The sequence below is a fragment of the Mixophyes fleayi genome, chromosome 10 (assembly GCF_038048845.1).
Source record: "Mixophyes fleayi isolate aMixFle1 chromosome 10, aMixFle1.hap1, whole genome shotgun sequence".
Taxonomy (NCBI): Eukaryota; Metazoa; Chordata; class Amphibia; order Anura; family Limnodynastidae; genus Mixophyes; species Mixophyes fleayi.
In genome coordinates this window covers 7,543,173-7,566,923 of record NC_134411.1, presented here as the reverse complement: position 1 = coordinate 7,566,923, position 23,751 = coordinate 7,543,173, and the positions used below count along the sequence as shown (strand labels likewise).

Genomic DNA, 23,751 nt, shown 5'->3' with positions numbered 1-23,751 from the left:
TGGCCAAAAGGGTATAAAGTTGTGAAAAGGACCAACTATGTGTAATACAAAAAGGAGCTGGGGCCAAAAGGTGAAGGCTCTGAGGGCCACATATAGCTCTAGGGCCACCAGTTGCCCATCACTGATGTAATATCTGTTCTATTTAGAGATGGTCACTGACCCCCGTGTTTTGGTTTTGTATTCGGTTTTGGATCTGGATTATCTTCGTGTTTTGGTTTTGCTATTTTTGAAGAAAATACAATTTTTTGGGTCTAAAATAACCTAATTTAGTGCTCCACCGTTTTCTTAGATAAGTGAGGTAATTCTAAAGCTAATAAATTATGAAAAAACAGTTGAATCCCTGGTAGGCCGTCCTTAATGCGAACACTTGTCTGCAAATTATACAGTCAAACCTGGTTGTCTACCTCCTCCATCTTTGATAATTGGCAATTTAGCCATCATCTTTGGGTGTATATTAGACCCTACACTTGTAGTTGAATATAAAAAAAGCAGCCTGCACAGACTGTGGAGCTAGAAAGTAGAATTAAATGGACCACGGTACTTTGGTGGCTATCTAAGCCCCCCCCGCCCTCCACTTGTAGCTGAATATAAAAAAAGCAGCCTGCATAAATTGTAGAACTAGAAATTCGAATATACAAAGAAATGGACAAAGGCAGTTTGGTATCTGTCTGCATCAGATCCCCTCTCCACTAGGAATAAAATAGAAAACTATTCAGCCGTTGTATAATCTAGAATATAAATAGAAATTGAGAAAGGCAATTTGGTATCTGTCTGCATCATAATCATCAACATCCTCATTAGCGCCCTCGTCACCTCCATATATCTCCCCCTCATCCTCTTCTATTTCCAAAGTGGCATCCTCAATTTGTGTATCAGCGGCTACACTCGGGCTGTTCAGGTACACATCAGCAGAACTGCTGAAAGGGCCCTTCTTTATGGGTACACTAACAGAATGCTCACAATTAGACATACCACTGTTGGATGGACTCTCCACAGGGATCGGTGTCATTTCTGATTCAGAGCAAACAGTATTCTCCAATGCCTTACTGTTATCTTGCAGCTCGGCTTTGACGCCTAACAGTAGTTGTGCACCACTTGTAGGGTCTGTAACATTTTTGGATCTGCCACTAATAGCCAAAGGTGAAGGCCTTATTCTCTCTTTGCCACTGCGTGTGTAGAATGGCATGTTGGCAATTTTTTTTTTATAGCCACAACTTTTGCTCAGTAACACTTTTTTTTCGCTTCAACACAGTAAATTTTTTGGGGGTTTTTGTTTTTTGCACTGATTTGGAAACACTCTGTTTGACATCACCTTGGCCAGATGACGTACTGGGAACACTATCAGGACTGGTGACAGAACCTGGTTGCTCATTCTGATCATATGTGGACTGCTTTGAATCCATTCTGAGCGCAAAGCACTGGGGAGTGCTAAAAATTATTTGGTAGATACTGCTGACAGATATGACTTTTGACAGCCAGAAATATTTATGCACAGTTATGGGGGACACCCCAAAAGCACTGGGGAGTGCCAAATATTACAAAAATAAAAAACCTCTATCCTCTTCTCTAGTGATTTTTGTTACAGCAATTGGAATAAGAATATTGTATTCTCTGTCCCTGCTCTAATCAGCCTGTGACTACACCCTGCTCTCTCCCTCTGTCAAATGGCGATGGATTGCTGTGGAGGCGTGTATTTATAATCTTGAAGTATCGCGAGAACCGAGCCACGAGATCCGACGACGTCACGATGACGTTCGGCCTCGATTTGGATTCTGAACGGGCGAGTACCGAGCTGCTCAGCTCGGTACTCAGATACCCAAAGTTCGGGTGGGTTCGGTTCTCGGGGAACCGGACCCGCCCATATCTAGTTCTATTACAGCTAATGTACAGGTGCATTTCAGGGATAGTGATCAAAACAAGGAGACATATGACCTTTCAAACAAACATTTTGTAAGAGAGCTTAACAAAACAAAGCACTATGTATGCCAAAATTCAATGACCCCAGAGAAACATTGAAACCTGTATGCTGGGAAAAAGTCCTCAAAGAGACAAAGAGGATTTATTAAATTATTAAAATAAGTAAAATAAATGCTATTTTCAGTACATACTGCATGGCAACACAATGTTTAGGAATACAAAGGTGACCAATGTGATTAAATAAGAAAGTATTGGAGGTGATGGGGGGGGGGGGGGGTAAAATCCATAAATACAGTAAATAAAGTAAAGTATCTAAAAATAAAAAATTAGTTTAGCAAACACTGAAGCTAAAAAACAAGTTGCTAAAGATAGCAAGTCTAATCTGAATATATTTTTTCAAGTGCATAAGCATCAAAAAACAAAAAGCTGGTTACAAGAGGCCTCTAGGGAAAATTATGTCTAAAAATGCAGCAGATCCACACTTGACAACTTTGCCCATCTCCCATCATGGCATTGCCCCCCTCCCAAAGTTTGTGGGTCAACCGGACAGTATGCAATATGACCCGATCTCTTAAATAGATAGGGTTTTGTTTCGTCTTTATTCAAAATGAAGAAAGAAAAAAAAAAAAATACCAGGAAATCAGGTGCCTAGCCAGCAATAGCCCCATGCACACCATTAAAAGCTGCAGTTATGTGGAACAATCCTAATGGGACTCTTAATTACACAGACAGGAGATAGATGATGATTTTATATCGCCAAATTATCACAGCAATAGAAAACCTCCCTATTGCCGAAATTCATTAATAAAATATTGCCGACTCAGCTGAGTGATGCAGTCATCTTTAAGAAGCATGGTTAGTTTTTACGAGTGGATCTTGATAGTGCAGTAATGAGATATATTTGGATTTGTTCTGCTACATAAGATAAAAGTACTTGGTAAATGTTAAAAGTATTGGTAAAGCACAGATTGAAGGACAAAAAGACAAGTTGTAGTTCATTTTTAGGTTTTATTTAAATAATGACTCTGTAGATGACCTTGAAAGGAAGGTGTCCATATTTTCTTATGACACTATCTAGGGTTAGGAAGACAGTGCAAGATAGTTAGTTACCTACTACAGAAAGGGATCGACAAAATGGTAAATTCGGTTATGAAATTAAAGATGAAATTTATTGTAGATAAATATAAGGTTGTGCACCTAGGCTGTTGTAACAACAATACTACTTACACATTAAATGGAATCCAACTGGGGAATTCCTAGGTTAATTGGCTTCTGACTAAATTAACTCTAGTGTGTGTGAGAGAGAATGGTAGGGAATATAGATTGTAAGCTCCACTGAGGCAGGGACTGATGTGAATGATTACTATCTGTAATGGGCTGCATAATATGAAGTCACTAAATAACTTAATAAATAACAGATTGTAAAGTAGGTTAGAAAAACTAAGTGTATGCACTTTTAAACAGATATGTCTTAAATATAAATTTCCTCTTCAACACTAATATATATATATATATATATATATATATATATATATATATATATATATATATATATATATATATATATATATATATATATATATATATATATATATTATACACACACACATATACACACATATACACACACACACACACACACAGGGCCGCAGGGGGTACTGCTCACCAGGGGGCCCGGTACAACAGCGCAACACAAAACTTACCTGGGGGCCCACTGTCTTGCAGTCCGCTGGTCTCCGCTACTCTGCGTTGATGTCTTCAGCCTGGCTGTCACCGTGACAGCCAGAATGCGATCGCAGGGGTGGAGGAATCATTCCCCTGCGATCATGTGATCTGGCTGTCACAGGCAGATCACAAATGAGCGCAGGGGAATGATTCCTCCATTCTGGTGCCTGGCTGTCACGGTGACAACCAGGCTGAAAACATCAGCGCAGAGTAGCGGAGACCAGCGGACTGCAAGACAGCGGGCCCCCAGGTAATTTTGTGTTGCGCTGTTGCTCATGAGGGGGGGGGGGGGGGGGCGCATGCGCTCACCAGGTGGGTGGGCCCCATGATTTCTGATGGCAGCCCTGTGTATGTATGTGTGTGTAAATATATATATATATATATATATAAATATATATATATAAATATATATATATATATACACATATATACACACACACACATATATACACATACATACACTGGAAAAACAAGTTAGAGCCATGGAGGCCCCACCTCACAGCTTACAGGACTTAAAGGATCTGCTGCTAATGTCATTGTGCCTTCAGAGGTCTTGTGGAGTCCATGCCTCGACAGGTCAGAGCTGTTATGGCGGCACAAGTGGGAACTACACAATATTAGGCAGGTGGATTTAATGTTGTGGCCGATTATATATATATATATATATATATATATATATATATATATATATATATATATATATATATATATATATATATATATATATATATATATATATATATATATATATATATAAGGAATAAAGGAAACACGGCGCCACATGGTGTATTACCACAATATATTAATGTAGTAAGAGAGAGTAAAGTAATACACCATGTGGCGCCGTGTTTCCTTTATTCCTTTATAGATTTTCCAGACTCACCACCTGTATTGGAACTGGCTGCCTCCTGTACATTGGACTTTGGGTGTCATTATCCCGCCTAGTGACTGTATACTGAATAAGGTTACGCGCCCCCTTTTATGTGGTATCTGTTATCTGCACAAATATATATATATATATATATATATATATATATATATTTATAAAAAATTAGATCAATACAAAGACTTTTCTGATTATCTTTTTGTACCAAGGACCAGGTAGATGACAAGGATCCATAAGTTGTGGATAGAAAAAAAAAAAAAAAAAAAAAGAAGAAGAAGGTTTCATCATATACGAGTGTGGAAATCCTTACCACATGATGGCAACTACCTTACAATAAATGGTATATGTAGAGAATATTATGAGGGTGATTGAACCGAGGAATTTATCCATAAGGTGTCACAAAGAAATGTGTTTCCCTCTCGGGGCCCTGGTTACCACAATGAGAAGTAATGCAATGTTTAATGGCTCTATATGTCCTAAAAAGGAAACCCATACAATGAGCAAGACTAACCCAAGGTGCAATTGTGAATAAAGATTAGCAGTACGGCAAGTGAAACAGACTACAAAAACTGAAGTATTTCCACAGATTATGCCGAATGTCCATTACAGAATTAGCCATTAAATGTAACTGAACCCCTAGCATTTCAGGTGCTGCTGGGATTAAATAGCCGACAGCTGGGTACCTGCATGAAACGACTGTCTGCAACGTGTCTATTACCACCTGCAGACACTAGCACTATTTTTAGACTGTGCGCCAGTTATTCCCTTTACTTAAACTTTAAAAATAAGATGACACTTACATTTACAAATGCAAGGACTGCTCTCTGTACACAAACTACACGGAGATATTTAAATCAGAATGTGCCTTACTAGTTATTGCAGGTGTGTGCCGTCTTTCTTAAGAATAAAATTAGAAAATACCTGAGCGATGTGCGTAGATTATAGTACTGTCCATATAGCCAAGAATTATAATCTAAAACTTTAAAAAAAACAAAAAAAAAAAAACAAACACACACCTAAAAAGGACATACACACCACAAACACAAAAATAAAATCATATTCAATTGGACAAGTCCGACTATTTCAATAAACAGGAACACAAGAAACTAGTTTAGGGCACTCTATCTATATCTTACAAACATGACAATTTCTGTCATTGAGGGTTTCTGGTTTCCCAACTAGTTCATTTTATAACAAATACAGAATTAGTAAATATTTCTATACATATGCAAAAACAAGTACATCCACCCATATCTGCATACAGTATAAGCACACCTGGACATCAAAAATTATTACACCTAACCCTTGTTTGCAGAGCAATTTCTGAAAGGCAGAACAGATAGAGATTTGTGTCATACAAGAGTTTTTCACATATCAGAAAAAAAAAGGCTGGGGCAATATGTTTCAGTGCAATAGTCCCACTAGCAAGAATGACACTATTGAAAAGCTCTACAACTGCTTGTGCGAAAGGTGTAGGGATTTAGACCGTAAGCTCCAATGGGGCAGGGACTGATGTGAATGAGTTCTCTGTACAGCGCTGCGGAATCAGTGGCGCTATATAAATAAATGATGATGATGATGAAGGTGTAGGGAAATAGCAGACTTTTATGAAGAACCTTTTGTCTGGGCTGTTTTTCAGGTAGCCATAAACGCTGCTTGTAGTTTTTAATCAGAAGACAGAGCAGAAAACACACTCTGACACCCTATCGTAAAAAGTCATTCATTTCAATAGGTTGTGGGAAAAAATAAAAAAAAAAAAAAGCAAAAAACAATGGAAACTAATATATATAGATAGATAGATATAGATATATAGAGATAGAGATAGATAGATGTACTTGCTCAGTGACACTTGAAGGTTTTTTTTGCAGGTTTTTTCTTTTGCAGGATTATTTATTCTAATTAAGAGCCCTGCCTCTGGGGCCCCCCTTGCCCGTGGGGCCCCCATGCACCTGCCCATCGTGCCCAATGGAAAAGATGGCCCTGACTACCAACAAAAGAGGGACAATTTGATTGGATGCCGGGTCTATGATATGTTAACAGGCTCCCAGCAGAGATAGATATATTTATAAAGTTAGTGTTCTAGAACATGCTCAATCACAGCTGCATGACAAAAATGATTGTGTGAATAGATATTTCTACAAATGAGGGCTAAAGTGTGCAGGTGCCCCCAGGGTATTAAATTCCATATTTCTGCATTCTTATGGATGGGCTGAAATGTTAAGAATCACCCCGATATCCGGCACCACAACAAGGGATCATGGAATAAAAGACATTGGGAGAGAGTAAAACTGTCTTTATAGGTCAATAGACCTTCACATGTCTCAAGTATACATATTACAGTTTTAAATTAGCATTTTGACATCAAAACAAAATAGCATCTAAGATAGTATCTGCTCAAGAAACATCTAATTGTAAGTGTGGCAAATAAACAAGTTTTCAGATCCCACCCGAACTCTACAATGAAATAATCTTTGATTTATCTTTATGGTAAGAAACGTGTGGCTACAAGGTTTATTGTAAAAACAAATATTTACAAGGATTATTGGTACATTACTAATAATGTGTTTTTTAGGCAAAATATTTTCAAATCAGTATTAGACAGCACAGCCATGGGAAAAGGTGAAGAAATATCTGGAATACAGCTCAGTGCACAACACCTTTCTACAGTAGAGCTATTCTGAGCTGATAGCTGAAGAACAAGCTCTTCCACTCACTGGCCAAAACAGGTGCCAAGCGAGTTCAGATGAAGAGCAGGGTCAGCAGAACTGACAGTAGAATTACTATTATTACTTTATTTACTATAAAATCAGGAGAGTTGACGTGTTACTTTCACTGGCAACAGATGCATAAGAGGAGTGTAGAACCAACCACATATGCACACACATATACACCCATATATAATTTACACACTTGGTGCAATATATTTAAACACAGACATATAATCAAACCAGTTTGCATGTAAATATTTAATAAGCAGCTTCTTCTCCAGAGAGAAATAGCCTAACAAGTGATTTGCAAACAAGGACACCACTAATTAGAAGATAAACATTAATCTGCATGTCTGAACACACCCAGAATATGTATTTATAACAATATTCAGTCTTAGCAAAGTCTTTACGGATACCTCCTAGTGAAACACTTACATCTGGGGCTCTGTAAAGCAGTGATGGGCAGTAGGCAGCCCTCAAGCATCCTTGCTATTGTCAGATAGTTTTTTTTGGCAACAGCTTGGAACACTTGTTTTTAAAATGCCTGCTGATAGCTTATTACAGAAAGGTGTCTCTTTCTTTGATTAAATGTATTGTTTTAACGTATTCCCGAGATGATAGGTAATGTGTGACCCTTTTGAAGGTTAGAGGTCCACACCATGTGGCCCCTGAAGTGCATCAGGATCAGGGCCGGATTAACCCTAGGGCTAACTGGGCTACAGCCCAGGGGCCTTCGGGCATCCAGGGGGCCCTTGAAAGTGCTCAGCAGCATTATTGATCGGTCGGGGGCGCCCCCGCCCCGATCAATGCTGCTGAGCAATTTCACTACGGTCCTTCCCCGACGCGCTCTAGTCTGCTTACTGAGGAGATCTCGTGAGTCTCACTCTCACGAGATCTCCTCAGTAAAGAGCATACAGCGCGCCGGGGAAGGGGGGCCCTCACGGGGGGATGGAGGCCCCCTTAGCCCGGGGGCCTTCACCCCCTTAATCCGGCCCTGATCAGGATTCCTATCACTTCACTGCTCTATCCAAACCAGCTATGCACATGCACTTATTGCCCACCTCAGATATCCTTATGAAACCTGCTTGCACTGCACAAGCCATGTTTGCAAAAAGATTAGTTGTCTGTATTCAAGGTTAGGTTCCTCTGCTTATGTGTATTTTGCAATTATGTGCATTGCAGTGGATGAGGTGTAATGGCTTGTTCCTGTGGTCTCTAGAAAATGGACAGACAGGTGTATAAATATGGGGCAATAAGGAAGATTTTTTTTTTTTCTTTTAATCACTGTGATAATCCAGTTACAGATAAAATGACGGGCAACTCAGTAATATTCAGCTGCTGCGGCGACACCAGCCCACAGCAGTATAGGTTAATCTATCTCTTCGCCGGAACAGTATTTATAGATTTTTGCATCTGTACTGTACTGGAGCTTTCAGTTTCACTAAATAAAAATAAAAAAAATAAAAGTATTTGAAAACTATGTAACATTGAAAACACGCTTTTTTCATATAATCATTCTCTTCATCTCAGGATGATGAGAACAGAACATGTATTGTACCGCCAATCAATAAGCTTCAACATGCAAATGTACCCTGGTGGTAAACCTTTGGTATATTAGGTGAAGCAGAAGAAAGAGGCCCTTTCTCTGGCATTTCGCCCTTTGACAAATATGTCCCTCAGTCTCGTTTCTTTTGGTAGAACCGTGTGCACTGCCACAAAGAGGTGGAATGGAAAGTGACAGATTCTCCTCAGAGACTACAGGTTTCCTTTGACTTTTCCAGGAACCATTATTCAGAAGTCTAAAATAAACTTATTTAGAGCTGAAAAGCAAGGCAAGGAGATAAATAGAGGGCATGTTGGATGCATCGCTGTCACTCTTATTTTGTCTCTCTACCCCTTGAAAACCCATTATAACAAATCAGCAACATCATATACACAGATTAGTGAGGTAAGTCTCCCAGTTCCTCTAGTCTCATGGGAGGAAGCCTCTGTTCCGCATCAACATAAAATCTACTTTTACAAGAGGGGAAATCTTCTACATGGGGAGGGCAGTCTACAACACTACACGGACATCTGTTCAAATCGCCTTCAATACCCGAAATGGGTGGTTACTCCAAAGTATTTACATGGTGCACATTCAGATGTTTTTTTCTACAGTTTATAATGTGTTCAATTCAAAGTGGGAACGGGAAGGGAAGGGGGTGGTGTTGGTGATAAAGTGGTCTGCTATATTAACCTTTTCCTAACTATGGTTATAAAGCTGTCCATAACCCCTAAACAATTTGTTAATTTGTAATGTTTCATTGAGAATACATTTCTATTTCTTAGTCAAGTGAATTACACTTTCTTTTCTAGTTTAAAACAACAGCAGGAGTTCTGGAGGTATGCTATAAAACAGATACAGAAACCTCTCACCTGGTAACTAGACTCCCCTATGTGCAGGGTTTCCCAAACCCAGTCCTCAGGGCTCCCCAACAGTGCAGGTTTTCCATATCTCCTTGCTGGAGCACAGGTGTATTCATTACTGACTGACACATTGTAACAGATCCACAGGTGGTCCTAATTATGTCACATGTGATCCAGAAAACCTGCACTGTTGGGGAGCCTTGAGGACTGGGTTTGGGAAACCCTGCCCTATGGTATTTAGAGGTCTTAAATAAAAAAAAAAAAAAATTGAGCTTCCCTAATATTATTGTAAGTATGTCTCATTAACTACCATGACTTTTGAGACTAACCACGACACCACACTTGCTCTACTTGTCTTGGAATAAGCCGGTAAAAGCCAACTGCATTTCAAAGCAACATTTGCACTGAACTGCAACAACCAAGGTAAGTACATAAGCAACAGTGTGACTGCATTTACCCCTATTAACACCTTAATTCAGCAAGTTTTGGTTTTTGCATACATGGTAAGCACAAAGGAAACAAAACCCTCCAAAATGTGTCTAGCAACATCTCAAATTACCGTGATGCTATCTATCTATAGAACGGAGCAAGTTTTGCTTCTGATAGGCAATTTGTCCAATCTGGGTTTACTCAGGCTATGAAAGCTTGCCAAGGCCCTATAGCACCAAAACACCTATGTAGTATCTAATGGCACCAATGACCACTTCAAAGTTGATTCAGGATTCCAATCCAAGCATTTAAAAACAGTGAGCATGCAACAGCCCCCCATCAGCACATTGTTCTTCTAATATCACTGGGTTTAAACCATACTTGCCCACTCTCCCAGAATGTCCGGGAGACTCCTGAAATCCGGTTAGGTCTCCCGGGAGAGTAGGACATTCTACCGCATCCGCCCATTTCATAGTGAAGTGGGCAGGATTTGGAGCCTCCATAATGCATTTGTGTCATTGCATCACTGGTGCGGGGCCAAAATGACAATTCTATGCGCCCCGTCTCCACACGCCCAACTCTCACCCGGATCTCCTGGAGGTCAACAAGTTGGCAAGTATGGTTTAAAGAAGTCACTTTATAGAAAATGGAAACTTCCGTGAACACAAGCAGACCAAAACAAATGTCACAAACTTCCCTTAAGCTAAAGCAATGGTTGTATAGATGAATCAAACACATTAAATTATTCACTGACTAGCCCATGTTTGTAGCTGAAAGTTGTAAGGATCTGTAATCGCATTTACCAAATTAAGACAGATCATTTTATTTAATTAAATTTGTGTGGACAATATGTCAGGTCCTAACAATGGTGAAAACAAAATACATCTAAAATTACAATTGATTTCCATGGACCATTCATGGTAGTGTGAGGATGAGCATCATGGGACAATAGCACTGCTATGTGATAGTCACCCTCTGAGCAATGATTAGAGTGCACACTCACAGGTCTATTTATCAAAGGAAGAGGAGACTTAAATCGGAGACAGAAAAAAACAAACTAACAAGTTTTCCAGATTTAGGGCTCAGCAATGAAAAATATATTTTATTAACGTTAAACATTTTTCTTTTTTTATTTAAATAAAGTTATTTATATTTCTTCTATTTTTTTTTTTTTAAATATTTTTTCATAAATAAACTTTTTTTTTACTTTTTTGTTTTATTTAATTTTTTTAAACCTGGAACTGAAAGCCTTAGTCCCGGAATGCTGTTTAAGTTTGCAAGCCAGCCTGCGCATGCGCAGATTGGTCCCAGACTAGATGGAGAGCAGCAAGACTACTCTTAACGCTGCCGCCAACCAGTAATATCATTGTAAAGATGGAACAATTTGCCACATCATTCGCAACTAGATAGAATTTTAACTTGGCTATATTATGTTACATACAAAAGCATGTGCCCATTACTTTAAGATAAACATTACTTTACCACATTTCATTTTTTTAGGTATTATTATGTATTATATTCTAATAGGTCATAGCATTGCTCTGCAAGTGTTTGAAGCCAAGACTAATCAAATTTATTAATGTTACTTCCAATTTTCATTTGTCAAATTTTTTTTACCCTTATATATGTTTAACATCCTAGAGATACCCGTATGCTGCCTTTGATTCATTGTAGTTTAAACTGTCGTAATCAGCAGTAAAACAATATTGCGTAGGCACACCTAGATATTTCTGAATCCAGGAAATCAAGATCTTGCCAATTGACCTACATCAACTCAGTATGTCATGACTAATAACAAACAACAAATTCTATTCCTTAGGAAGTTTTAAAGGATATGGTCAGCTGTATTAAAAAATAACATTGCGCTTTCTATAGTTTTGTAGCATCAGGAAACAAGGTATGTGGCATTGGATTGCCACACCACCCTGTGTGCCCATGGCACGTTCGGGTCAAATTCTTACAATTTTGCTGCACTGCCACATTCAGAGGCCATACTGGTGAATACAATAAGGGTTTCTTCACACATCCATGCATTTTATTTTCCCTACAAAAATGCATCTGAAAAAGAACATTTTTAATCCACTGAGCAGGAGGACTCTGCTCAACTGCATGAATGAAAAATACGAGCGTCAAATAATTAAAAGTACAGCATCCAGCACAGGGCTTCTAAACGTTAAAGCAACAGTGTCAATGAGTTCCATTAAAAAACACGAAATTTAGTTTGATTTTTAAGTGTTTACTAGCGCATGCAAACAACATGCATTTGAACAGGCTTTTATTAAATGAGACTGTCACCTTATGTTTTTATTTTCCACTTTGTATTTTTAGAATGTAATATATAAAAGGGATGAAGGATGATAGAAATATTCTTGATATAGTGCTAGTCGGGTCTTGTTCACCCATTTACGGAGGTTTAGAGTAAACTATACTTTTCTATTTATTATTTGTCTCCAAGACAATTACAAATGTTTCAAAAGCGGTACCAATCTGACAACATTTATCCAATACTTTCTCTGCCGGCTTCTTGGCATGTTAGTCATAGGCTAAAACTACATGAGCTAGGATTACAAGATTTGAATTGGCTACTTTGTTGTTTATGTCATTTATAAATGGGCGATAACAAAAAAAAAAGTGCTCCGACTCTACACAAACAATCACCATGCACTGCTTGTACTTTATGCCCCCAGTCCTGAAGTGGGCAAGAGACAGAACACCTTCTAGCCGATCAGATCATTGGTATGTTTACGCAACGTAGAATATTTCATAAGCTATATGTGCTGATCTGGAGGGAGGCGTTTCAGTAAGCGAACTTGCAGCTAGCTGCATGTGATAGGGGCAGTGTCTTGATGTGGGGAGAAGAATGGAGGAAAACAGGAAGCTACAGATTAGTAGTTAGATAGTGGATGGAATTAGCAATGTCCTCCAGTTTCATTATGAATGATGTTGCATTACTATTATTTTGGACATAAAAAAAAAAAGTGAAAGCCACTGGTTTTAGGGCACTTCAGGTGTCAACTACTGTTCTTACTTTGCAAATTTGTGCTAAATTCTTCATCCCTCTCACCTATCTATCCCTACTTAAATCCATCTCAAATGTCGCTGCAGGACAAATATTCCTCTCTCACCGCTCCACATCTGCCTCACCGCTTTGCAAATCATTACACCCTCACAAGTGTTCCAATCTCCAGGGCCGCCAACAGAAATTTGGGGCCCCGATACAGCAACTTTCTGGGGCCCCCCCTCCACACATCATAGGATGGGGGCGTGGACAACATGGGCTGTGGCTGTGCCTCTTTATGCATGACATATGTATTAAAAGGTAGATGAGAGCAACACCATGTTACTGCAGCTTTCACAACCTGGTACTGGATTCTTGTATAGATCCCGAAATGTTGGGATCTATTTGGAAAATGTATAGGTACATGACATATGGAAAGCATAGCAATAAGTGACCTCAGAAGACAGAGAGAATAAGGAGGGCACCCTTGGGACCGCCACACAATACAGAGGGCACCCTTGGGACCGCCACACAATACAGAGGGCACCCTTGGGACCGCCACACAATACAGAGGGCACCCTTGGGACCGCCACACAATAGAGGGCACCCTTGGGACCGCCACACAATAGAGGGCACCCTTGGGACCGCCACAAAATACAGAGGGCACCCTTGGGACCGCCACAAAATACAGAGGGCACCCTTGTGACTACCAAGGCAATTAAAACCAGATCCAGTTAAAATTGTGGCAACAGATCATGTGAAAAAAATAATTTGGCATGTTTCACATTCCACAATGCCATATACATACACAATGCCTGGTATATGACACCCCCACCCCATTGTACTTACCCGTTTACATCTGTTGGAGAAATTCTCTGCAGAGAGAATGACAGTAAGCCTTATCTCCAGAGGCCAATAGCTCCGCAGCTGCGCTCTGCAATGACAAGCAGCCTGGCAGCAGTCTGATTTGTTGCCTGGCTGCCTGTCTCACTTAGATCACTGACAGGGCTGGCCTCAGTGAGCATCTACTGCATTATTTAGACAGCCATTTATTTTCTTATTCAAAACTAGAAACGGCATGGATAATACAAATCAGTCACAGATTTGCCTTGCCCCCCTGTTCTCTGCTTCTTCTTCCCTCCCCCACAATTTTACTTTTTAAACATCAATGTCTCTGTTTATGGTTCTTGTTAAACTGGATCTGTTGCCTACATAACTTTTCTATCCAATATTGCTATGCATTGGCTTTGTTATTTGTCTGTTGAAAATAATGTTTAGGGGGGAAAAGGAACAGCTTGGAGACTTACTCACTTAAAAAAAAAAAAAAAAAAAATTATATATATATATATATAGTTTGGAAACCTTGTAGAAAAATTAATATAATATACAAGTATATGTAAAGTATGATGAGAGTATTTTTTTTTTAACCCCCTTTTGTGTATATGATAATTTTATTCCATATAAACAACAAATACATTGTGCTATACAGCAAATATTTATAACTGCAATAGAGTAAATAGATGTGTTTACACCACCTTATTGTTGTTTGCAATGGCTATTTTAGGTGTGTTGTACCAAAGCACAGATCATAGATTACAATGTACTTATTAAACTGCCCTTCCATATTATGGCAGTGCCCACAACTTACTTGTGTTATACTAGAATACATACTGGGCAATCACACTGCAATGTAAGAAGTCCCAGTGTTCACAGCATGATGTCCTGTGTGTGGGAGGAAACTGCGGGCAGGAACTAGACTACATTGGCAGGGATCAGCGCCCTCTCCTCCCCACCCTTTCTCCCACCCGCCTCAACCCCCGCCAGCTGGGTAAATGAAAAAAGAAAAAAGGAGCATGAAAAAAAATAAAATTTGATGGTCTGCATATAGCCATAGCACTGCTATCGCTGGAGGTAACCCCTTTAAAGATAGTGAGAAGCCCTATTTCTGGCAAAACATCCATTTTTGCTGTAGATAGGGGCCTATTTATCAAAGGGAGAAAGGACTGATGCAGTGTTGGACTCATTTTTGACTGTGTCCACCTCTGGTTATATCGCTATTAAGTGAGCACACCATGCACATACGACCCTTCCCTCTGCCATCCCACCTGTCTCTAGGCATGTGTGACCCAGGTAGCCAGCTTACACATGTGCAGTTGAACGAAAAGCACAGGCTTGGTCTTTCAGAGCCACTTAGTAGGGGGGGGTATTAAAAGAAAAATTAAAACTATCACCATTACGTGAACACACCTTGCCCACCCTTCCCCTCTGTCATCCTACATCTATAAGCATAAGGAGTTGAAAATGTAAGATGTGTCCGACTGTGCTTACGAACTTATGTGCAGTATGGAAAAGCATATTTACACTTAAAAAGCAAAAAAATAAATAAATAAATAGCCAACACATCAGGGTCTTAATCCACATTTAATAAGTCATAATTGCCCACTCTCCCGGGACTCCCAAACATTGGCTAGGTCTCCCAGACTCCTGGGAGAGTTGGGGCCTCGATGATGCAGTTTCATTTTGTTGTGGGGGCAAATTATGACACCCCGCCCCCCTCCGCTCTTGTAATTCCCCTCTGAAGTCACGTGTGTGAACCAACCCTCAGAAAAGGCTACAAATGCATGTATAAAGTGAAAACAGCTCAAGTTTAATTGGTTAAACAGGTCACAGCCACTATTCAACTTTTAAATCCTTAAAAAAACCAAAAAACACAAGTTGAACGTCAAATAAATTGTCTTAAAGAAAAAAAAGATTGGAACACAAAAGGATACTTCTACCAGGTATAATGAGTGCTATCGCTATTGCCAATTTTCAAAGAAGAACATTAATGCTGCAGGTTTCCTTTAAATATGGCTATCTTAAGTAATTATCTTGCTCTAAAGAGAGCGAGGCTGTAAGAGCCAGTTACATGCATCTGATCTACACCAGTCACGCAGTCATAAATCCAAAACATTTTTCATTAGGGCCTCAAGAACTTAGTCTGAGAACTAAACATTCTCCAGGGTTTTGCATGGACATGTTCTACCTGAAAAACAAGCTCTGTCAGATCACTTGAAGGACAGGCAGCAAAAAAACTCTTTTTTTTTTTTCAGAGTAACAAACTTAACTACAGAAGAAACATTTGTGATTCCATGTGTAAACCAACTTAAACGCAGCAGAGCACACAGGTAGCTCATGCCTGTATAGTGGTTTACTTAAGTAAAAGCCGTGCTACATAATGCTCCTATTTCTGTGTGGAAAAACAGGAGTAATCAGAGTTCATTAATTAACAATTCGCAGGGAAATTGCCAGAGATTGAGACATTACCAAATTTCTGCTCAATTATATAGTTGCATAATTTTCCTCAGCAGTTGCAGCAGTCAGTGCTCAACCATTTATTACAATGAAAAGCTTTTTTTCCCCTAGTCTAGGAGAATTTGTAGAATAAGCGCATTAATATGCACAGATAATACATATGAAATGCACTAGGGCCCTTACCCACTGGCGTCAAAATGCATGATTTTACTGCCTGTATTTTCATTTTATTAAAAGAATATAAATAGCAATAGAAATGGGCCATGGTTCCAATGACCACATACCAACTTCCATTTGCGCCTTCTGTTGGGAATATTTTTATTTTGGCACTACTTTTTGGGATTTTTGTGATGGTGCACACTTTATTTCAGTGGGGGGTCCTCAAATGATGTTCCGAGCAAGCCCTCATTACCACCAAATTTTAATCACATGACAATGTGATCGCAAAACCAATGGGTAACCAGTCTTACGGAAATAAATTAAAATAACAGCCAAAAGAGCAACCTTGTAGCAGGAGAAAAGAGAAGTTAAATGGAGTAAACAAAATGTGATAGTAGCAGGTGCTTAGTGATGATGACTTTACTTTCATTGACATGAGAATTGCAGCCATAGAGCAAAAGTCTATAAACTGTTCCTATATTGAACCGGTAAAATTGCATCTAAAAAAAATGTGCTGTGCACTCACATGTTTGTTTCCAGTTCAAAAATGAGTATCAGAGGCAGAGACATGTAGTATTTCTGTCTTGGTGCCGTCCCCCCTCCACCCTCGTTATCTGTTCTGTATGGTACCAGGTCTCACTGTGGCTGTGGGGGTCCAGCAGTGAATCGGAGTGAATGAGCTGTACTATTAGGAGGACAGGTAAGAATTGTGCAGTAGAATGGTGTGGAATGGTGAATGGTGTGTGTTAGTACGTGTGTGTGTGTGTGGGGGGGGGGGTTATGTGCTGCTTCAAGGGGAAAAGGGTAGACTGTGTTTCCACAAGGGTACAAGGGGGAGGAAGAAGCGCAGTACTACAGGGATAAGTGGGGGTAGAAGAAGCGCAGTACTACAGGGATAAGTGGGGGTGGAAGAAGCGCAGTACTACAGGGATAAGTGGGGGAGGAAGAAGCGCGGTACTACAGGGATAAGTGGGGGAGGAAGAAGCGCGGTACTACAGCGAAAAGTGGGGGAGGAAGAAGCGCGGTACTACAGGGATAAGTGGGGGAGGAAGAAGCGCGGTACTACAGGGAAAAGTGGGGGAGGAAGAAGCGCGGTACTACAGGGAAAAGTGGGGGAGGAAGAAGCGCTGTACTACAGGGATAAGTGGGGGTAGAAGAAGGGCGGTACTACAGGGATAAGAGGGGGAGGAAGAAGGGTGGTACTACAGGGAAAAGTGGGGGAGGAAGAAGCACGGTACTACAGGGATAAGTGGGGGAGGAAGAAGTGCGGTACTACAGGGATAAGTGGGGGTAGAAGAAGGGCGGTACTACAGGGATAAGAGGGGGAGGAAGAAGGGCGGTACTACAGGGAAAAGTGGGGGAGGAAGAAGCACGGTACTACAGGGATAAGTGGGGGAGGAAGAAGGGCGGTACTACAGGGAAAAGTGGGGGAGGAAGAAGTGCGGTACTACAGGGATAAGTGGGGGAGGAAGAAGGGCGGTACTACAGGGATAAGTGGGGGAGGAAGAAGCGCGGTACTACAGGGAAAAGTGGGGGAGGAAGAAGCGCTGTACTACAGGGATAAGTGGGGGTAGAAGAAGGGCGGTACTACAGGGATAAGAGGGGGAGGAAGAAGGGCGGTACTACAGGGAAAAGTGGGGGAGGAAGAAGGGCGGTACTACAGGGATAAGTGGGGGAGGAAGAAGCGCGGTACTACAGGGATAAGTGGGGGAGGAAGAAGCGCGGTACTACAGGGATAAGTGGGGGTAGAAGAAGCGCGGTACTACAGGGATAAGTGGGGGTGGAAGAAGCGCGGTACTACAGGGATAAGTGGGGGTAGAAGAAGCGCGGTACTACAGGGATAAGTGGGGGTAGAAAAAGCGCGGTACTACAGGGATAAGTGGGGGTGGAAGAAGCGCGGTACTACAGGGATAAGTGGGGGTAGAAGAAGCGCGGTACTACAGGGATAAGTGGGGGTAGAAAAAGCGCGGTACTACAGGGATAAGTGGGGGTGGAAGAAGTGCGGTACTACAGGGATAAGTGGGGGTAGAAGAAGGGCGGTACTACAGGGATAAGTGGGGGAGGAAGAAGCGCGGTACTACAGGGATAAGTGGGGGTAGAAGAAGCACGGTACTACAGGGATAAGTGGGGGAGGAAGAAGCACGGTACTACAGGGATAAGTGGGGGAGGAAGAAGCGCAGTACTACAAGAAAAAGTGGGGGTGGAAGAAGCGCGGTACTACAGGGATAAGTGGGGGTGGAAGAAGCGCGGTACTACAGGGATAAGTGGGGGTGGAAGAAGCGCGGTACTACAGGGAAAAGTGGGGGAGGAAGAAGCGCGGTACTACAGGGATAAGTGGGGGTAGAAGAAGCACGGTACTACAGGGATAAGTGGGGGAGGAAGAAGCACGGTACTACAGGGATAAGTGGGGGAGGAAGAAGCGCGGTACTACAGGGATAAGTGGGGGTAGAAGAAGCGCGGTACTACAGGGATAAGTGGGGGTAGAAGAAGTGCGGTACTACAGGGATAAGTGGGGGAGGAAGAAGTGTGTACTACAGGGATAAGTGGGGGAGGAAGAAGGGCGGTACTACAGGGATAAGTAGGGGAGGAAGAAGGGCGGTACTACAGGGATAAGTGGGGGAGGAAGAAGGGCGGTACTACAGGGATAGGTGGGGGAGGAAGAAGGGCGGTACTACAGGGATAAGTGGGGGAGGAAGAAGGGCGGTACTACAGGGATAAGTAGGGGAGGAAGAAGTGCGGTACTACAGGGATAAGTGGGGGAGGAAGAAGGGCGGTACTACAGGGATAAGTGGGGGAGGAAGAAGGGCGGTACTACAGAGATAAGTGGGGGAGGAAGAAGTGCGGTACTACAGGGATAAGTGGGGGAGGAAGAAGTGCGGTACTACAGGGATAAGTGGGGGAGGAAGAAGTGCGGTACTACAGGGATAAGTGGGGGAGGAAGAAGGGCGGTACTACAGAGATAAGTGGGGGAGGAAGAAGGGCGGTACTACAGGGATAAGTGGGGGAGGAAGAAGGGCGGTACTACAGGGATAAGTAGGGGAGGAAGAAGTGCGGTACTACAGGGATAAGTGGGGGAGGAAGAAGGGCGGTACTACAGGGATAAGTGGGGGAGGAAGAAGGGCGGTACTACAGAGATAAGTGGGGGAGGAAGAAGTGCGGTACTACAGGGATAAGTGGGGGAGGAAGAAGTGCGGTACTACAGGGATAAGTGGGGGAGGAAGAAGGGCGGTACTACAGGGATAAGTGGGGGAGGAAGAAGGGCGGTACTACAGAGATAAGTGGGGGAGGAAGAAGTGCGGTACTACAGGGATAAGTGGGGGAGGAAGAAGGGCGGTACTACAGGGATAAGTGGGGGTGGAAGAAGCGCGGTACTACAGGGAAAAGTGGGGGAGGAAGAATCGCGGTACTACAGGGATAAGTGGGGGTAGAAGAAGCACGGTACTACAGGGATAAGTGGGGGAGGAAGAAGCACGGTACTACAGGGATAAGTGGGGGAGGAAGAAGCGCGGTACTACAGGGATAAGTGGGGGAGGAAGAAGCGCGGTACTACAGGGATAAGTGGGGGTAGAAGAAGCGCGGTACTACAGGGATAAGTGGGGGTAGAAGAAGCGCGGTACTACAGGGATAAGTGGGGGTAGAAGAAGTGCGGTACTACAGGGATAAGTGGGGGAGGAAGAAGTGTGTACTACAGGGATAAGTGGGGGAGGAAGAAGGGCGGTACTACAGGGATAAGTAGGGGAGGAAGAAGGGCGGTACTACAGGGATAAGTGGGGGAGGAAGAAGGGCGGTACTACAGGGATAGGTGGGGGAGGAAGAAGGGCGGTACTACAGGGATAAGTGGGGGAGGAAGAAGGGCGGTACTACAGGGATAAGTAGGGGAGGAAGAAGTGCGGTACTACAGGGATAAGTGGGGGAGGAAGAAGGGCGGTACTACAGGGATAAGTGGAGGAGGAAGAAGGGCGGTACTACAGAGATAAGTGGGGGAGGAAGAAGGGCGGTACTACAGAGATAAGTGGGGGAGGAAGAAGTGCGGTACTACAGGGATAAGTGGGGGAGGAAGAAGTGCGGTACTACAGGGATAAGTGGGGGAGGAAGAAGTGCGGTACTACAGGGATAAGTGGGGGAGGAAGAAGGGCGGTACTACAGAGATAAGTGGGGGAGGAAGAAGGGCGGTACTACAGGGATAAGTGGGGGAGGAAGAAGGGCGGTACTACAGGGATAAGTAGGGGAGGAAGAAGTGCGGTACTACAGGGATAAGTGGGGGAGGAAGAAGTGCGGTACTACAGGATAGGAAGGGGGAGTAAGAAATGTGTCATACTTGACCTCCTGTTTGGAAGATCCCAGAGTGGAGGTTTCCAAGTTGTCAAGGGGCAAGTGCAGGAGGAGGCATCACTGTGGCCGTACTGCTGCTTAACGCCGCAATTCATGTCATCAAGCCCCATCACGGACCACTAGTGAAGTGGGCAGGAATCAGGACGATGCTTGCTCTTCCAGGAGTACTCCCTGAAAATCAGGAATCTCCCATACATTATGAGAGAGTAGGCAAGTATGAAATTTGTTACTACAGATGTGTGGGAGGGGAAGAAATGTGTTACTACACAGATGAAAGGGAAGAAACGTGTTGCACAACAGGGGTGAGGGTGGTCAAATGTGTTACAAAGTGACTGCACCCAGCCCTTTGGTTGTGCACTTCAGTCCCCATGACCAATCTTGAGAGGTGTGCCATAACTAAAACATGGGGTGCCTGGAAAGAGGTTCCTCTTTTCCTGTAGTAAATTCTAAGTATTTTAAAGTTTAAGCAAGTTTTATTGTCACCCCTTCAAATGAGTACTCTCTCACAACGCGGCCCTGTGGCCAAAAAAACAAAAGAGTTCACACTTCCGATCTAGCTAGATAACAGGGGTCATTTATATACAACACCCCTTAGCCAATCATATGTTTGCCATCATTGTCTAACTTGCATTAGGAAGCTCCCCTCTAATTGTTGATTGGTTGTGATTGGCTCTGGCACATGTGTTTGTAAACCTCCAATGACAGCAGACATCTCACTGCATGACATACTGCACAATTCCACTTTGTTAATAAAAATCCCTAGGACAGCCTAATTGTATTTATGGATTAAGTTTTGAAAATCTGAGGGTACTATTGACTAAAATATTGAAACATATGAATACTAACCGTAAATCCACCTGTTTAATCAACATCTATACCTACTACTTTAAGTTTTTCTAAATATAAAATTAAAAAAGAAGTTATATCAACAACAGTATTATTTCCTTCATTTTTTTGTATATAACTGGGGGAGGGACAGGGGCAGCCTGCACACCTACTACTTTAAAGTAAATGAAATACCATATAACAAGGAAATACTACTGGAACATTTAAACACAGATAAACAAACTAGTATCCTGTAGTGTGACACAGGTAGGGCCTCCTAGCCGAAGGAACAAGTGTGAGAAACAGGCAATTAAAAGGTGTCTAAAAAGCCAGACAGACCAGTCTAAACCAAGGGAATTTCAAAGATACCGATACCAAGAAGCTGTGGTCAGGGAATAGGTTGGGTGACAGTGATGTCACAGCATGACAAGATGTCACACCCTATCGGTTGCTTTAATTTACCCCTTAGTAAGCAGAGGCAACACAAAAAAACAATGTATATTTTAAACTGGTGCAGTTGTGCTTTAATAGACACACCAGATTGTGTAGGGGAGGTCATAGGGCATCAATGCAATACAGTGTGCTACCTGTACATAATGATGCACAACACAATAGTAACAGAATACCTGCAAATTATAATGATAGTGTTGAGATTTATTGTTACAACAACAGAAGGAATATTAGTTATATGTCTAAAAGAAAGGGTGATCAATAAGATTTAAGGACTAGTATAAATGGAATATGATCCTTATGAGTACAGTGATAATAAAATAATGGAAGGACATACTGTAGAAAAACATACCAATAAAGACAAAGCTTCCCTAGTAGTTCACTACATAATGATGTATGTTTATAGCAATACTGATATAATTCAGGTACCTCTGCAAACGTCAAAATAGATCCTGGACATATATTTTTATGGCGAGGTCCATTGCAGGAGCAGGGATAGGAGTTCTAGAATGTCCAGATAGTCATTTGTTGATATCCGAGGTGGCAAAAAAAAATAAAAAAAAAAAATCTACCTGGACATACCCTTGGAATTGGATTAGTGTGTGTAGTTACAAATTATAAGATGTAGTTTTTATATTTGACTACTTTTAGAAGGTTTTCTGCATATTTTTTCAGAAGCCCAGAATTTGCAAAAAGTTATATATTAGTAGACAACAACCAGTGCTAAGACAATTGCATGTTTATTACAAAATTATTTTGATATTATCCAAAAAGTAACCCAAGTAATGTCAACATTATCCAGATGTCTATAATAAGCCATATCATATATATACACATACACACAAGTCGCACTGAATAATGAGAAGTAGGTCTGCAGTTCTTACCCCAGGCCAGGAATTCGGTCACGTTCTTGTCCCGACGGAGAGGTGCTGCATTGCATTCCTGACATAGGCAGATGAGGACATCTAGAAGGGTCTCCACACTTAAAGAATCCCAGCCAGATTCATAAGGGCCTCTGAGAAACATGTCCTCCAGCTCCTTCAGTCTCCTCTCTATAGACATCCTGAGGGTTGATCTTTACCAATTTGTTGATCAGTAGAACTGGGACAGCCCCAATAAATTTCACCCCAAGATAGGGTATCCCCTATAGGCAAAAGCACTCCTTCCAAATTTCTTAATGTGCCTTTAAGACTGTAGCAAGATGGAGTAATTGCTCCTTTTGAAGTTCCTTTGAATCTGCTCTAGCCTGAAAAAACCCTTATGTATGTCCTCAAAATTCTTGGCCTAGTGAGGTTGTCTTAATTACATATATAAATATTAATGGAATAGCAGCAGACTGAAATGTTCTCCAGAATGGATTAGATTATTTAAAATAATAGTGTATATTCACTTACCTACAAGTGAATGTACCTACAATTTGGTGCCTATCTACAATGCCCTGTATGTATTTTTTGTGCAAATATAAGTTTCCATGATTTAGTTTTAATTTAAATGTATGATCCTTTACATGATTTACTACATGTATTAACGTGGGTGCAGTGTGAAAGCCAGTCACACCATCTGCGATTCACACACACTTATTACTACACAAACTGTAGGGTATTGATACCTATACCATAAAC

General features: G+C 41.6%; 1 protein-coding gene across 1 annotated transcript in view; it reads right to left on the bottom strand.

The window, feature by feature from the left end:
- CDC42BPG (CDC42 binding protein kinase gamma) overlaps positions 1–23,528 on the bottom strand; it is a 93,008-nt gene extending 69,480 nt beyond the window's left edge. Inside the window, exon 1 of the mRNA XM_075187788.1 lies at positions 23,014–23,528. Coding sequence (XP_075043889.1) covers positions 23,014–23,191 — 178 coding nt within the window. The 5' untranslated portion in view covers positions 23,192–23,528. The remainder of the gene's footprint in view (positions 1–23,013) is intronic.
- Positions 23,529–23,751: the final 223 nt, after the last annotated feature.